Raw genomic sequence first — 15438 nt, forward strand, 5'->3', positions numbered from 1 at the left:
CCTACCCAAAAATTGTCCCCTTGAGCATTCATCCCAACAAACAAAACCTGGACACGAATGGTCACAGCAGCTCTATTTCCAAAAGCCCCACACTGGAAACATCCCAGGTGGCCTTAAACAAACTGGTCCATCCACACCGTGGAATATTATGCAGCCATCAAGAGGAAAAGACTGTTCATACACACAACAAACTGGGAAATTATACTGAATGAAAGAAGCCAATCTCAGAAGGTTGCATATTGTAGGATTCTATTTGTATAACACTTCAGAATGACAAAATTTTGGAGATGAAGCAACTTAGGACTTAATAATGCGGGGAGAGGTGGGAGGGAGAGAGGATGGTTACACAAGGACAGCACCTGGGCTCCTTGTGATGATAGAACTGTGCTGTACCGTGGCTGTGGTGGTAGCAACACAAAGCTACATATGTGATAAAATTGCATAGCACTGAACACACACACGCACACACATAGCACGTGTAAAACTATGAAGGTCAGAATGAGAATGGTAGACTGCGTACCACTGTGACCTTGTACTGCAGTTTTGCAAGATGCCATGGGAAGGGTAAGTGGGATCTCTGTTATTTCTTACAACAGCATATGGACCTACAATTATCTCAATAAAGTTTCAATTCAGAAAAACGCTTACACACACAAAAGAGCATTTAAAAATACACAAAACCCTCAATAAACATTCACAAGTGACCTGGTTCAAGCCCCCCGATATTCCCCATAATAAACTTGATCCTTTCTGTTCTCCCACTCCTGCTGGAGGCCAGCATCATTGTAACAGAGGACAAAGCTGTCTGTCCTCCGTGGGGATGGCCAGAGTTGGGTGACAGAGACCAATGAAGCCAGAAGATCTGGGCCCTGAGGTCACGCCAAGTCCCCAGTGGCACTGCCCCAGTGGGGTGGGGGGTCTTGGGACGTGCAGCCTCCTCTGAGGTCCACAAGCTTCCCCCAGGACAGATGCTGCAGCAGGCAGGGCCATGCCTTGACACACCCCAGAGCCTAGACAGCTCCTGCCCTACAAAGTGAATCACCTACTATGTGCTGGGCACAGAGTTAGGTGTTTGGAAAGGCTGCCTTATTTCATGCTCATGCCAACCTTTTGGGGTCCCTTAGACCTGCCTCCAATTCATCCAACTGAAGCCTAGACTCTGTACTAGGTTCTTTCTCACACTCTCTTACCAAGCTCCCCTCGCAATGCTGTGTGTTCTCACTCACTCAAGGTCAATGAGAAGTCAGCCCAACTTGCTCAACTTCAGGTGTGTCCTGGTGGGCTTGGCTGGAAGTCATTGGCTCCAGAAAGTGGGGTCATGTCACTGGGCACCCAGGAGCTGCCCCTACCTGGTATTGGAGGTGACTTAGCATGTCTCTAACGCCCAATGACCCACCTTCTTTTACAAAGATGGGATATGGCCTCAGCAGGCAACATGGGGCAGGGGAGGGGCGGATGGAGAGAGGAATTTTTAACGTGGTTGTTTTGCTTTTGTGGCATTCTTATGGTTATGACTGAGGAAAGAGTGAACAAATAAAATGGAGTCACTATAGTCAAGCTGCCATATTTCTAAAATCCAGTAAACTGGGGCATGAGGAAACAATTCTATAATTAAGTAGCCTGGGAACTGGAATTTTTGAACTTTCCAGCTATAAATATAAATCCTATAGATGACCCTCTTATCACCTCCAAAGGACTTAGGAATGAATGTTCACATGTCCAGATACCTGACATGCATCAGCCAGACTGCCAGACACCTGGGAGTTTATCATCTTGGACCAATCCAGAAGCTACAAATGCAGGACTACAAATGCATTCTTCTCAAGAATGAATTTTTTTCTCTAAGAACTCTTTACTTTTCTGTGTCTTTCAGAATGCTCTGGGCATTGTATAAGTGTTTCTGGTTTGCAAAACCCTAAGACCTTTGAGTAAATCTTCATCATTTATTTCTAGACAAAGCCTGATTCATTTCCTCTCAGTTGACACCTTCTACTTCAGCAAATACTACCAGCTCTCCATTTACAATAATGATTTAAAGATTCTCTTTTAAGTGAACCTAGTAAAGTTTAAAATGTGAGTTAATTTAAAGAAAAAATCAAGAAGCAATAGCACAGATAAAGCAGATAAGGCAAAAATCAGTGACTGTACAGTACAAATAGCTAGGAAGCTTGGAGGCCGAGGGGCCCGCTCAACTCAGCTGGACTAAGCCCTTGAGTCTGAACTGTCCCGTACAGCAGCCACTCCTTGAAATGTGGCTACTAAGCCCTTGAAATGTGACTAGTCCCACTGAGATGTGCTGTCCATGGAAACACACACTGGATTTCAAATCCTACTTACTAGAACGTAAAATACCTCAAGGACAATTTTTTACATCGATTACACATTGAAATGATATTTACAGTGGGTTGAATAAAATAATTGATTTAAAAAACAACAACAACTTTCTTTAACATCCCTACCCGAACATTTAAAATGGCCCCATGTGAGATTTCTGGTCGAGATGGCAGAGTAGGTAAATGCTGTGCTTACCTTCTTTCACAATCACATCAAAATTACAACTAAACTGCAGAACAACCATCATTGAGAATCACGTGAAGTCTAGCAGAAACAACTACAGACATGCAGAAAAAGTCACCTTGAGGCTGGTAGGAGGGGCAGAGACTCAGAACAGGCTGGTCCCACACCCGTATGTGACCATTAAAAACTGGGAGGAATATCTCGGCTGAAGAGGTCCTCCCCTGAGGAGCAAGTGGTCCAGCCCCTCACCAAACTCCCCAGCCCAGAATTCCAGGGCCGGTGAGAGAAGTCCCCACAATATCTGGCTAGGAAAACCAGTGGGGACAGAGGGTGGCTGGAGTGCCAGGTGCTCCTCTTAAAGAGCTGTGGACGGACTGACTCACTGTCAGACCCACTCACTCTGAGCTCCAGCACTGGGAAGCAGATGGTAAGGCACAAGGAATATACAGGAAGAACTAAGTTGTCTGGCTTCAGAGTGAGGGCTTGAGAGGCATCTTTTTCCCAGACAGAGGAGCCGGCAGAAGCCACTGTTTCTTTGTTGAGCCCTCCCCTTCCTTGTGTGCAGACACACGCTGATGCGTATCTTAGCCTCCACCAAACTGGCTATCACCTTTTGTCTGCCCCACCCTAGTGATTCTGAGACCCCCCCGCCCAACTTTCAGGCACACCCAAGCCACTTCCTGTGTCTTTTCTGTACAAATGGCCTCCCTTGGCTCATGCTGCAGACTTTCCTAAAATCTCCCAAAGGTTCACAGAACCCAAACAAGCAGCATCTGGTTTTGACATGTCCTGTACCTCTGGCTGAGCAGCCCTAAGCTCGGCACTAGCGACAGCCAATCTCGGTTCACAGATTAGCCTCTCGGGCACCTCTAAGCCCAGTGCAGGTGGCAGCCATCTGTGAATTGCTTTGCGGTTCATACCAGGTGGCCCCGGGCAAAGCACACATTGCAGTTAAACTTGGCCTGCAGCAGGTTCCCTCCCAGGAGGCCCCAGAATTGGTACATCTGGTGGCCAGCTTCAGACCAAGCTGGAGCATCACCCAGCTGCTTCAAAGGAGACACACCCAAAGGGCAGACTGGGCAGGCACCAGAGCACCACTAGAGTGAACCCTGCTCTGCAGGGTCAGCCTCTGCACAACAGCCCCTCCACTGTAGTCACAGCCAGTCCTCACAACCAATCAGCCTGAGGGTCAGTCCCTCCCACTGACATGCAAACAGCAACCAAGGCTCATCTACAACAAGAGGGCACACACAGTCCACACAAGGGACACACCTGGAGCACCAGCTCTGGTGACCAGGGAGAGTGTACCAGGGCCCCACAGCACACCTACTACATAAGGTCACTCTACTAAGACTGCAAGGCATATCGGCCCTACCTAATACATAGAAACAAACACAGGGAGGCAGCCAAAATGGGGAGACAAAGAAACATGTCCCAAATAAAAGAACAGAACAAAGCTCCAACAAAAGAGCAAAACAAGTTGGAGACAAGTAATCTACCAGACACAGAGTTCCAAACACTGGTTATAAGGATGCTCAATGACCTCAGGGAGAACTTCAACAAAGAGATAGGAAACATTAAAAAGAACCAGTCAGAAATAAAGAATACAACAACTGAAATGAAGAATACATTGCAGGGAATCAACAGTAGATTAGATGAAGCAGAGGTTTGAATCAGCAATTTGGAAGATAAGGTAACAGAAAACACCCAATCAGAACAGCAAAAAGAAAAAGTAATCCAAATAAATAATAAATAAATAAGAGGAGCATTTAAGGGGCCTCTGAGACAACGGCAAGTGTGCCAATATTTGCACTGTAGGGGTACCAGAAGGAGAAGAGAGAGAGCAAGGAATTGAAAACCTATTTGAAGAAATAATGATGGAAAACTTCCCTAACCTGGTAAAGGAAACAGACATGTCTAAATAAATAAAGTACAAGCCCAGGAAGCACAGAGAGTCCCAAACAAGATAAACCCAAGGAGGCCAACACCAAGACACGTCATAATTAAAGTGTCAAAGGTTAAGGACAAAGAGAGAATCTTAAAAGCAGCAAGAGAAAAGCAGTTAGTTAACTACAAGGGAGTTCCCATAAGACTGTCAACTGATTTCTCAACAGAAACTTTGCAGGCCAGAAGAGATTGGCACGAAATAGTCAAAGTGATGAAAAGCAAGGACCTACAACCAAGCTTATTCTACACAACAAGGCTATTATTTAAAATCAAAGGACCAATAAAGAGCTTCCCAGACAAGAAAAAGCCAAAGGAGTTCACCACCACTAAACCAGTATTACATGGAATCTTAGAGGGACTTCTTTAAGAAGAAGAAGAAAAAAAAAGATATAAAATATGAATAATAAAATAGCAATAATTATATATCTATCAACAATTACTTTAAGTGTAAATGGATTAAATGTTCCAATCAAAAGATAGGGTGGCTGAATGGATAAGAAAACAAGACCCTACCATGTGCCTACAAGAGACTCACTTCAGATCAAGAGGCACATACAGACTGAAAGTAAAGGGATGGGAAAAAGAGATTTCATGAAAATGGAATCAAAAAACAAAACAAAACAAACAAACAAACAAAACAGAGGTAGCAATATTTATACCAGACAGAATAGACTTTAAAACAAAGGTTATCACAAGAGACAAAGAAAGACCCAGTAATCCCACTTATGGGTATTTATCTGAAGAAACCCAAATGCTACTTCAAGGGATGTGTACTTTCAAATGTTCATTGCAGCATTTATTATAATGGATGAATATCAGAGCAACCTAAGTGCCCATCAATAGATGAATAGATACGATAAAGAAGAGGTGGTACATATATACAATGGAATATTGCTTGACCATGGAAGGGAATGGGTTCTTGCCGTCTACTGCAACATGGATGGACCTGGAGGGTGTTGTGCTGAGTGGAGTGTCAGACAGAGAAAGACAGAGGCGATGAGGTTTCACTTGTATATGGAATCTAAAGAACAAAATGCACAAACAAAACAGAAACAAACTCATAGATACAGAGAACATTTTGATGTTTGCCTGATGGGAGGGGGGTTGAGAGGGTGGGTGAAAAAAGGAAAGAGTTAAGAAGTACAGATTGGTTATTACACCTTAGTCATGGGGATGTAGGGTGTAGCATAAGGAATAGCGTCAACAATATTGTAATAACTGTATGGTGTCAGATGGGTACTAGATTTATAGGGGTGATAGATGGGAGGGGGGTTGGAGGGTAGGGTGAAAAAGGTGAAGGGATTAAGAAATACAAATTGATAGTTACAAATAGTCAATGGGATGTAAAGTAAAGCATAGGGAATATAGTCAATAATACGGTAATAACTCTGTATAGTGCCAGGTGGGTACTAGACTAGTCAGGGGGATCACTTCTTACATTATATAAATAGCTAACCACTATGCTGTACACCTGAAGTTAATATAGAATAATATTGAATGTCTAAATAAATAAAGTATGGGGGGAAAAAGAAAAATCAAATAAAATGGCCCTTGTGACTCCCATGACATTTCTATCGGCTAGATGGCTCTCAGACTTGCCGGTCGGATGGTTTGGGGCAGCCTCCTCCTGGCAGGGCACACTCAGTCCCCAGCTCTTCTGTGCCACCCAAGTCTCAGCTGGCGACAGGTAGGGTTCTTTCAGAAAGGTGCTCTGGTGGGGTGTGAAGGACGGCTTAGGGACAGTGGGGCAGCAGGCTGACTTGCGAGGCTGCTCGAGTCCAGGAAGGAAAGGGCTCTGAGCCAGGCCCAGATGGTGGAATGAGTGGCAGAAAGATTTGTGTGAAGGGTATTTAGGATCTGCTGTCACTGTGGGTAGTGATGGAGGGGTCGAGGTGACTCCTGAGTACTGTGAAACCTGTCACCACAGAGATGTAGGAAGCAAAATCCCTCACGCCTTCCAGCTCCCCCAGAATATGGTGTAGACCATCCACCATCATCTGAGAGTCTTCACCACGCCACAGAGAGAGGCCAGATCACTTTAGACAAAGCACAGACCCAGATGCAGACATCTTACCTCATGTCTCTCCACCCCCCACAGGCTCTAGAGAATCCTCAGAGATTAGCCCAGAGCAGGCTTGGTAGGGGCCACTTCTGGGCACATGGCCACCTGTTGGGATGGGGTGCACAGCTGGAGACCATGGAGGGTCCTGGGCCACATGAGTTAGGGTATCCAGGCCCCTTCCCCAGAGGTCATGTCATGTGAGCAAATGCCTAGGTGGAAAGCATCACTAACGTCTCCCAAATGTTCAAAGACGTGTATGGACGTGAAGCAGCTGGAACAGCACCCACTGGACACTGGTTCGGAAGACTCACTTAGCAGGGCTGGGGTGGATTTCAGCAGGTCAATGTTAACTCCGGCAGCTGAGTACAGTGGGAAGGGGTCTGAGCCAGCCGGATATGGGCTTGAATTCTGGGCCCTTGCCCCCTGGCCGGGCAGCCCTGGACAAAATACTCGACCATTCAGACCCTCAGTTTCCTCATCTGTGAAATGGGGATGATAACGTGCCCTCACAGCCCTGTGGGCAAGGTTAACTGAGTGACATAGGCAAAACCCCCAGAAGGAGGAATTATCCCTATGTTTCACCTTTCTGATGCCCATATCCCCACCCCATGGCATCTGGCAGGAAGATCCAGCTCCCTCTGCTCAGAAACACCTGGGGTTCCCACCATCTGCCTGCACCGAGCTGCTTTGTCTGACTCACTGGGGCTGCACTTAGTTCATCGGGAAGTGAGGCTCAGCTTAGAGATCTTATCCCTCCAGACAGGAAATGCTGGGCCTGTTCTCCGGGAAGGACGGCCTCCCTCTCCCAAGAAGGCTGCATGGGGGCCAAAGCCAGGGCCAGCTGGGGACCAGGCCTGCTCAGAGGGGGGGCTGTCTGGCCCCCGTGCACAGGACCCTGCAGTACAGGCTGGCTCACTGAGCACCCACTCGTCGCCTGCTCTATTTCCATCGCTTGGGACAGATGGCAGGAAGTGGCAGTGGGCGTTGCAGTCATGCGGCCCCAAGGATTTGAGATGAGGAGGCTTCTGGGCTCCTCGATTCTCCATCCACCCCTAAACAGCAACAGATGTGGGCCAGGTAGCTTGCTTGGTGAGGGGGGAGCTGGGTTTGTCATGAGTGCCTGCAGACACTCACATGGCACGTGCATGAGCACACACACACACACACACACACACACACCTGGGTGCCACTCCTCTCGGAGCACTGGAGCAGGACAAGGGAGAACTGGGTTGTCCCTTCCCTGCCTCTGATGGCTGTCACCTCAGCCAGGACACAAGGCCCCCTCCTCTTGCTGCCCAGGTGGTGAGGGTGTTCCACTAACCCAGGTGCACTCGAACTGCTCACTGACAGTATTCTCCTGTCACAGCCCTTCCCATGCTCCACTCAGTCATCAGAAAATAGCAGCGTCGACACTGCCCACAGTGTGGCCCCTCGCGGTGTGCTGGGGCCATGGTGAGGGGGTTGGCACAGGACCTCATTTATCCAGGAGGTTGGTGGTATGTCCTCAGGAAAATGAGACAGAGGAGTTGCATAACTTGTCTGAGGACACACAGCCAGCACATGAAGGGGCTGGAACTGAAGCCAGTTTCCTGATGCCCAGGTAGGTTAACGGCCCACGAGGTGCAGCCACGTCACCTCCCCAGGCCACCTTCCCCTCCTGACCAGGGCCCTGTTGAAGGCTGTGACAGGCCAGGGGCACGTGTGGTACATGTGGGCGGGGATCTGTGTCATGGCACTTTGGAGATGGCCTGAACTCCATCCCCAGCCCCCGCTGGTTACATGGGGGCTGGGCAGAGGCTATAAGGGTATCTGAGGCCCACATGGGGAGACTGAGGCCCAGGGAGGGGCGGGCCCTGCCCAAGCTCACAGTCAATGGGGTAGAGTTGGGGCTACAAGTAGCTCTCTGGCGTCACTTCCCAGAATGCCCATCTTGAGAGAGGGCCTCTTGCTTACTCTGGAGGTGTCCATGTGCGCGAGGTGGAGGGGGGGTAACGCTGGGGAGGAGGCAGGAGGGCTGAGGGGTGGGCTGGGACAGCTGGGGGTGGGACGGGCCCCCTCTCCACTGTCCTGCCTCAGCTCAGCTCAGCTCAGCACCACCCCCCACTTTGGCGTCTGCAGGGCCCCTGGGTTCTGTCCCTGTCATATGGCTGCTCTGCGGTTCTAGGATGTGGGCTGATCACAGCTGACAGACATACCTGTTGATGGGAACATCAGTCAGCTGGGGATGAGGAGCTGGCGGGGGGGAGGGACAGAACAGTGACTCACTCACACTACGCCCTCCTTCCTGCCCCGGGTCTGGGATCAGCGCAGAATATCTGCCAAGCCCTGTCCCCTCTCCTTTCTCGCCTAGGAAACCAAGGCTGCCCTTGTCCCCCACAGAGGCTGCATTCAGGGCTCTGCAGCTGTCCTGCACCTCACCAGGGGCGCCTTGGGGTGGGGCAGGAACAGCAGATGGCCTCAAGCCAGATGAGTCGGGGAAGCAGCCCCCCGCTCTTGCGGAAGGTGTGATAAGAAAAGGGATCCTGAATTCAAAAATCCTGGGGTCCTTTCCTTTACAGCTCTGGACCCGCAGCCCAGAAAGGGGCTCAAGGTGGCATGGATGACCCAGGGGACATGGCAGGGTGGGGTCTGGCTTGTGTGCACTCATTACAGGCTCAGAGGGTGCGAGGGCCACAAGCCCCTGGAGCCAGCCCCCAGCTGGGAAGGGGCCCCTCCTCAGCTGCCTGGCCCCAGACGCCCCTCCCCACTGTAGTCTTCTCCCAGGAACCACCCCTCCGGCTCTAGGGAAGTGAGCTTTGCTGTAAGACAGAGCCGGGTCCACATCCCAGCTACAACACTGTGTAGCTTGTCATCTAGGGAAGGCCTCAGGCTCCTGGTCTGTGAAGTGGGTGCAATGCCAACAGCTATTTTGGGGGTGGTACCTGGGTCCAGGGAGACGATGCAGATACAAGACCAGCCATGACCTTCTCCCAGACTCCACCTGGAGGACGGTCTTGTCCCACTTCAACCCGGGGCTTTGATTGTTACTTTTGGAAATTGGGGAGACAAATAGGACCCACCTCCCACAAGTTTCCCACAGGAAGGCTGGCAGCCAGGCAGGAAGAGATTCGTGGTGCACGTGCTGGGCCGTGAGGACATCTCTCTCTGGAGCCCAGGACGGCAGGCGTGCCCACGCCAGCAGAGCCCTTGGTTCCGTTCACTCCACTCATGGAGTTCAAGGCTGGTGCTGTGCTAGGTGGGCCACTCCCTCCTCTGAGCCTTGGTATCTGCAGAGAGCAGTGGCTGTGCATGCCCTCCTGGGCTGCTGTGAGGACCCACGAATGACTGGGGGTGCATGCGGGAGGCTGAGGACTGGACACCCAGGGTGCAGCTGCTGACCGTGACAATGACAGGCAGCTGAAGGCAGCCGAGTCCGGCCAATGCCCAGCCTGTGCCCTAACTTGCAGCCCCTGCTCCATTAGCAAGGAAGGTGATTTTTCACAGCCAGTGCCCTGGCTGACCTTGCTGAGCCACCCAGGGGCTGCTTCCCCAAGGACCATTGTTCCTGCTTGTCCCAGTACCAGCAGGTATGGGACCCGCCCCAGTCTCTGCCCAGGCCAGCCACAGGAAATCCACTGGCAGGTGTAAGGCCCAGAGAGCCTGTTGTGTGGGTCTGCGGATGGCAGTGAGGGACCACAGTGGCCAAGGGAAAGCCAGGTGTACCCACAGGACTCTAGCCACTCTCTCCACCCATCTAGCAGGGGCAGCGGTGGCCAATCTCCCAGGGTGAGCTCTGGGCAGTTTGGGCCAGCAGGGGAAAGGCAAGAGAAGGGGGCTGTCCCCTGCCCGGGGAAACTTGAGGTGACAGTAGAGAAAGCACCTTTTCAACGTACCCATTGCCACACTCAAAGAGTTTCATGTCACCACCTCTGGGCACCTCTGGGAGATGGGGCTCCTGGGCCCTGGGCAGTGTGGCCTGAAGGCAGCCACAAGCCCACTGTTGGCTGCTTGTCCTCATGGGTGAAAGAAACACAGGAATCCATCTCTCGGGGATAGGGGAGTGTGACGATGCGCGAAGACGAGACGCCAGCTCGGCACCCATTCTTTACTCACAAGACCCTGGTTGTATTTGGATCGTTTGCCCTTCCTTCTTTCTCCGTCCTGCTGCCACTTATGCTAGCCGGAGCTCCTGCAGACATGTTGGACCTTAAGGTAAACTCAAGAATGGAAGCAGGGACACAGATGGAGCCCAGGGCCCTGCTGACCACGGGGCCTCTGAGCCAGCCTTCTATTGCCTCCCTCTGGACTTCTGCACGAGAAAGAAAGGCAACCAGCCCTGTTCAGACTGTTGTTACTTGGGATGTTCTGCGGCGAGCAGCCAGACCTAGTGTCCGTGCTTCTTCCTTACAGAGCAAGACTGTCCCAAACATGAGAGGAGCTGCATACCCTCAGGACCCATTTTCTGAATGTCAGTTGTATTCTACGGGTCAGCTTATGTTTCATTCCCTCATTCTTCTTCATTTAATTGCTCTTACTCCTTCCAACCCCCCGCCACTATTTCTTGAACTGTGCCCCAGGCATTTCCCTTGTTTCTCTCTCCAACCTCTCAACAGTCCCCAGAGTGGGAACTATTAGTGTACTTATTAGGTCTCAGGGCCCTTTAGGAAGCAGGCATTCATTAATTACTTGAATAATTAAGAGGTATATTCGTGGAGTCTAAGACACCCCCTCCCAGCACACAGCCTGCCCCTGGCTCTGAGGCCCTGGGGCCCAGCTCAGGGCAGCTGCCCCCAGAGATGTAACGGAGCAGGACCAGCCGTGTGGCTGAGCCAAGCCCCTCCTCTGTCCGGCTTCTATCCTACAAACCCCTAAAGCTTCTCCCATCCAAAGGGGGCCCCAGGAGTCTAGCCTCTCAGCCAGGACACCCCAACACTTACTTTCCTCAAAGCAACCCTACAGGGGATAGCAAAGAATGGGAACAAGGCTCCCTGGTCCAGGGCAACACCAGAAGCCCCGGCCCCCACCCCTCGAGCCTCCTGCCCTGTTGGCGCCTACCTTGGCCCGAAGCATGCTGGGCGCTGAAGGAAACTGTTGCCAGGCTCCCCTCCTCGCCGCCAAGGAGATCAGGACTGTCAGGCAGAGCTGGCGGCTGCCTCATGTTTGCTCTGACTGGAGGCTCCTCGCCCGCCCCCTGCCCACCCTCCCCCTGCGTCTCTACCTGCTCCACCCCTTCTGCTCCGCCTCCCCTCCCTCCCGCTCTCTCTCCTCTCTCCTCTCTCTCCCTCTCTGTCTGTCTGTCTGTCTCTCCCTCCCTCCCTCCCTCCCCCCTTTTTCTCTCTCTCCTTCTTCTCTCCCCCTCTCTCTGTCTCTCTCTCTCCCTCTCTTTCCCCTTCTCTCTCTCCCTCTCCCAGCCACTGTCCCACTCTCTGTATTATTGGTTCCTAATCCTGCCCTCTCAGCCTGTCAAAGAAGTACTGAAGTCCACCTGTTTGGCTCTCTGGGTGTCCTCTCTGCCTGTCACGGAGTGTCTCTCCCTGTGCCACCTCCGCTCTGTCTCTTTTTCTAACACACACACTCCCTCCCCCTCCACCCCTTGGTTATGGGGAGGGGAGGGTGCATGGGGGGTGTCCAGAAAACCTGGGTTTGGGGGAAGGGAGCTCTGATGTGAGTTTCTGCCCCAATGGGGGTAGGGGGCCGGGAGGGGGCAGCCCTCCTCTCCCTGCTGCCCCCTGTCCGGTCCTGCAGGCCCTTTGCGTGGACACCCTGTGGAGGGGCCTGCAGTCAGGACCCTGGTGCCACCTCAGCTGCTCCTGGTGTCCAAGGCACCCTCCCTGTGGGGACACCATTCTGGTCCTCAATGGCCTCACAAATAGGGGTTCACCATGCAGAGATGGTGACAGCTCCCAGGGCCACAGCACATGGTTCACACACAGGGGTCCTTTCATCTTTCATCTGTCCCCCCCCCTTAATTACCTCCTTTTTACCCTACATGGGGTCTCATGATGTGGGGGTCCTCCCAGGTAGCCTGTCATCTGTCCTTGCCTGTGTCCCAGTTTGGGACCCCATGGGGGTGGCTGAGGGACCTGCCATATCTCTTAGAGGGTGGGGGAAAAGGGTGAGGGTCCCTGAGTTTCCTTGGGAGGGGGGCAGACTCCTGGGAATTCGCTCAGCCACCAGGCAAACCACCCAAGAGCCAGGTGCCAAAAACCTCTGCCAAGTTTCCCTTTTCTGCACCCAGTGACAGCCTGTTCCAGTGGTTCCCATGGAAACAGAGCCTGCGACACCCTCCTCTGCAGCGGGCACCAGGCGCTGGCACGCCCTTCTTTTTTTTTTTTTTTTTTTAGCCAGCCAGTGAGCTCTAACTCTCAGATCCACAGGGGAGGAGAGTGGCCTGGAGCCGTTGACCCACTGAAGCGGGAGGCCGCCCAGCTGTCTGGGCCCTAGGAGGAGGTGCGGGAAGCCCCTGCTGCAGCTGTCGTCAGAGGCCATCCACGTGCTGGCCTTTGGCTCTGAGCACGCTCCCACAAGGGACTCACTGAGCACTTAAGTTTTCACAGTGCACTGCCTTGGGAGGAAAGTATCTCTGTGTGGTGATGAAAGTGAGACCAAAGCAAGTTAAAGGACGTGCCCAGGGTCATAGGCTAGAAAGTGACAAAGCCGGTTTCTTTCATTCCAAAGCTAGCACGGCTGAGATCTTGCCCCACCTCCCAGGCTCCACACACCAGCTTGGGAACTTACCACCAGGCCATGGGCCTGGCCTTCTGCTGTCGCACCCTCAGACCAGCGCTGTGCTCTGCGGGCGCCCACCCGCCACTTGGCACACCCACTGAACTTCCATGACCCAGAGACACTTCCTTCCAGTTCAAGAGCCTTGAGCTGTGACAGACCAGGCCCAGGACAACTGCATCCCTCCAGGCCCTTGTGCCCTTGGGCCTTGAGAACCTCCCACTGCAGCTGCCAAGGAGTGCCCCTCATAAAACACAAATTTGAGGCATGTGTGCCCTGCTGTGACCCTTGCCCACCCCCAACACCGTTCCTCCCCAGGGCAGGTGGGAATGGAGCTGGAGGCCACCCCTGAGAGTGCCCAACTGGGCTGTGGGCACGTAGGATGGGCAGGCTTTCCCCCAGAGTGTCTGGGACTTTCCAGATTCCCTGGCAGTGTGTCAGACCCAAAAAAGGTAAAGGAAGGAAGGCTGCCGGAGGACTGTCCTGCCAGATGGGTTTCAGCTGTGGTCTCCTCACCCCAGGGGTGGGGATGAGAATGGGGGACATGAGAGGGGAAAAGGAAGGGGTCAATTCAAGCCTGGGGGCGGGCTGAGATTCCTTATGTTACACTTGAGTATGTTGCCTTTGAGTGCTGAGCCCTCTCAGCTGGCCCATCCCACCTTGGCGAGGCGCTCACAGCACCCCTGCCCACAGGTTTTGGGGTCTTTTTGGACTTCCTCCATTGCTGCCTATTGCAATCCCCTCCATCCAGGCCCATGGCCAAACCTCCTCCTTGGGAACCCCAAACCTGGCTCCATGGACCCCCATCCTGTACCTTCCTCCTGGGCCCTGGCTTTGCCTATCCCAGGTCAAGGGAAGGAGAGAGAGAGAGAGAGAGAGAGAGAGAGAGAGAGAGAGAGAGAGAGAGAGAGAGACATGCTCAGTACTCTCAATGTTTGGGTCCTGGCCCACCAAGAGCCCCTGCTTATGAGGAAAGCCCATTTGGGTGGAGAGTGGTCTCACCCCGCATGTGGACCTCAAGAAATGTCTGTTGTTGAAAATCAGCCCTCCCTTGATGCTGCAGCCCTCAGTGTCACCGTGAGAAAGCACAGCTGTGGAACTGCAAAGCCACCAGATGCAGCCTTATCCGAGTCTTCTACTGGCCCTCAAAATCTCTCCCGCTGCCCACCCTCCCTCCCGTGGTTGGGTGGAAACCTGGCAGACCCGGGATGCTGCCTGGGAGAAAGACCCCATGGTTCTGCCACTTCACAGCACACTGTGGGCCCAGATCCTGGCCACCTCAGGTGTGGCAGGGGTCTGCAGTGGCAGGGGCTACGGTGTAGATGGCCTTCAGCCCCTGGAACTGTGCGCTGCATTGGCAGAGGTTTAAAGCTCTTCCTCCATCCTGTGGGCACCCCCACGGGTCCTCAGAGCCTGGCCATTGCTGGGCACTGCCCACTCCCCAGCTAGAGTTTCTCACATGGGCCTCAAGGGAGCCAGGAGCTTGACACCCCAGGCAGCTCCACCCTCTGGCGGAGGTCTGTTGGCCCTCCAGGCAGCCTCCCGGGGCTGGGCGTGAGGGCCCCTCTGACTGCCCCTCACCTGAGGCCCTCTTCTGGGCCACAGAGCAGCCAGCCCGTCTCGCCCTGTAGACTTTGTAGCTGGGGGGAGACATCAGTCCAGTGGCTTTCTCTCACCTCGGGGATGCATGCCTGAAGCTCTCTGGGGCTCTTTAAAGCCTCCTTTCCCTCTGGCTTGGAATGAAGAGAGGACACCCATCCCTCTCCTTGGGCTCAGCTCACCTCCCCTAAATCCCCTGCTCTAACCTCAACACCTGCCTCCTGGGTCCCCTCAGTGCTGGGGGGTCCCGGCACCCAAATGCTGCAGCTTGTGGTAGCGGTCAAGGCTGGATGAGTGCGTGTCTCTGCACACACCAGCCTTCTGCTGCCCGGTGCTCAGTCCACGTCTGTACGATGCATGGATGCTAACTGTTCCCAGAGGGTCACATCCAGGCACTGCAAGGAGATTGGGGACCACGGGGAAAGGGCTTCATTCCAGCAGCGGGGTGTGTGTACTGGGCTGGCCCCTGGCACTTGGGCCTGGAGACAGGGCTCTGGGAGCGGAATAGAGGGAGGGCCTCCCTGTGACCCAGAGCAGGACCTCAGGCTGACCCGGAGAAGTCCATGTTGCCTGAAATACCCCAATTATCCGATGATTCCTTGGGGAAG

At 53.0% G+C, this 15438-nt stretch overlaps 1 protein-coding gene across 1 annotated transcript in view; it reads right to left on the reverse strand.

Annotated features, from left to right (window-relative positions):
- The window catches only part of KCNIP3 (potassium voltage-gated channel interacting protein 3), a gene marked incomplete at its 5' end in the record, with an annotated part of 65502 nt that extends 53839 nt beyond the window's left edge, over positions 1-11663 (reverse strand). Inside the window, 2 exon segments of the mRNA XM_081069386.1 lie at positions 11561-11638; positions 11640-11663. Of these exon segments, the coding sequence (XP_080925512.1) occupies positions 11561-11638; positions 11640-11663 (102 nt within the window).
- Between the last annotated feature and the right edge of the window lie 3775 nt (positions 11664-15438).

Source organism: Rhinolophus hipposideros (assembly GCF_964194185.1).
Source record: "Rhinolophus hipposideros genome assembly, chromosome: 12".
Taxonomy (NCBI): Eukaryota; Metazoa; Chordata; class Mammalia; order Chiroptera; family Rhinolophidae; genus Rhinolophus; species Rhinolophus hipposideros.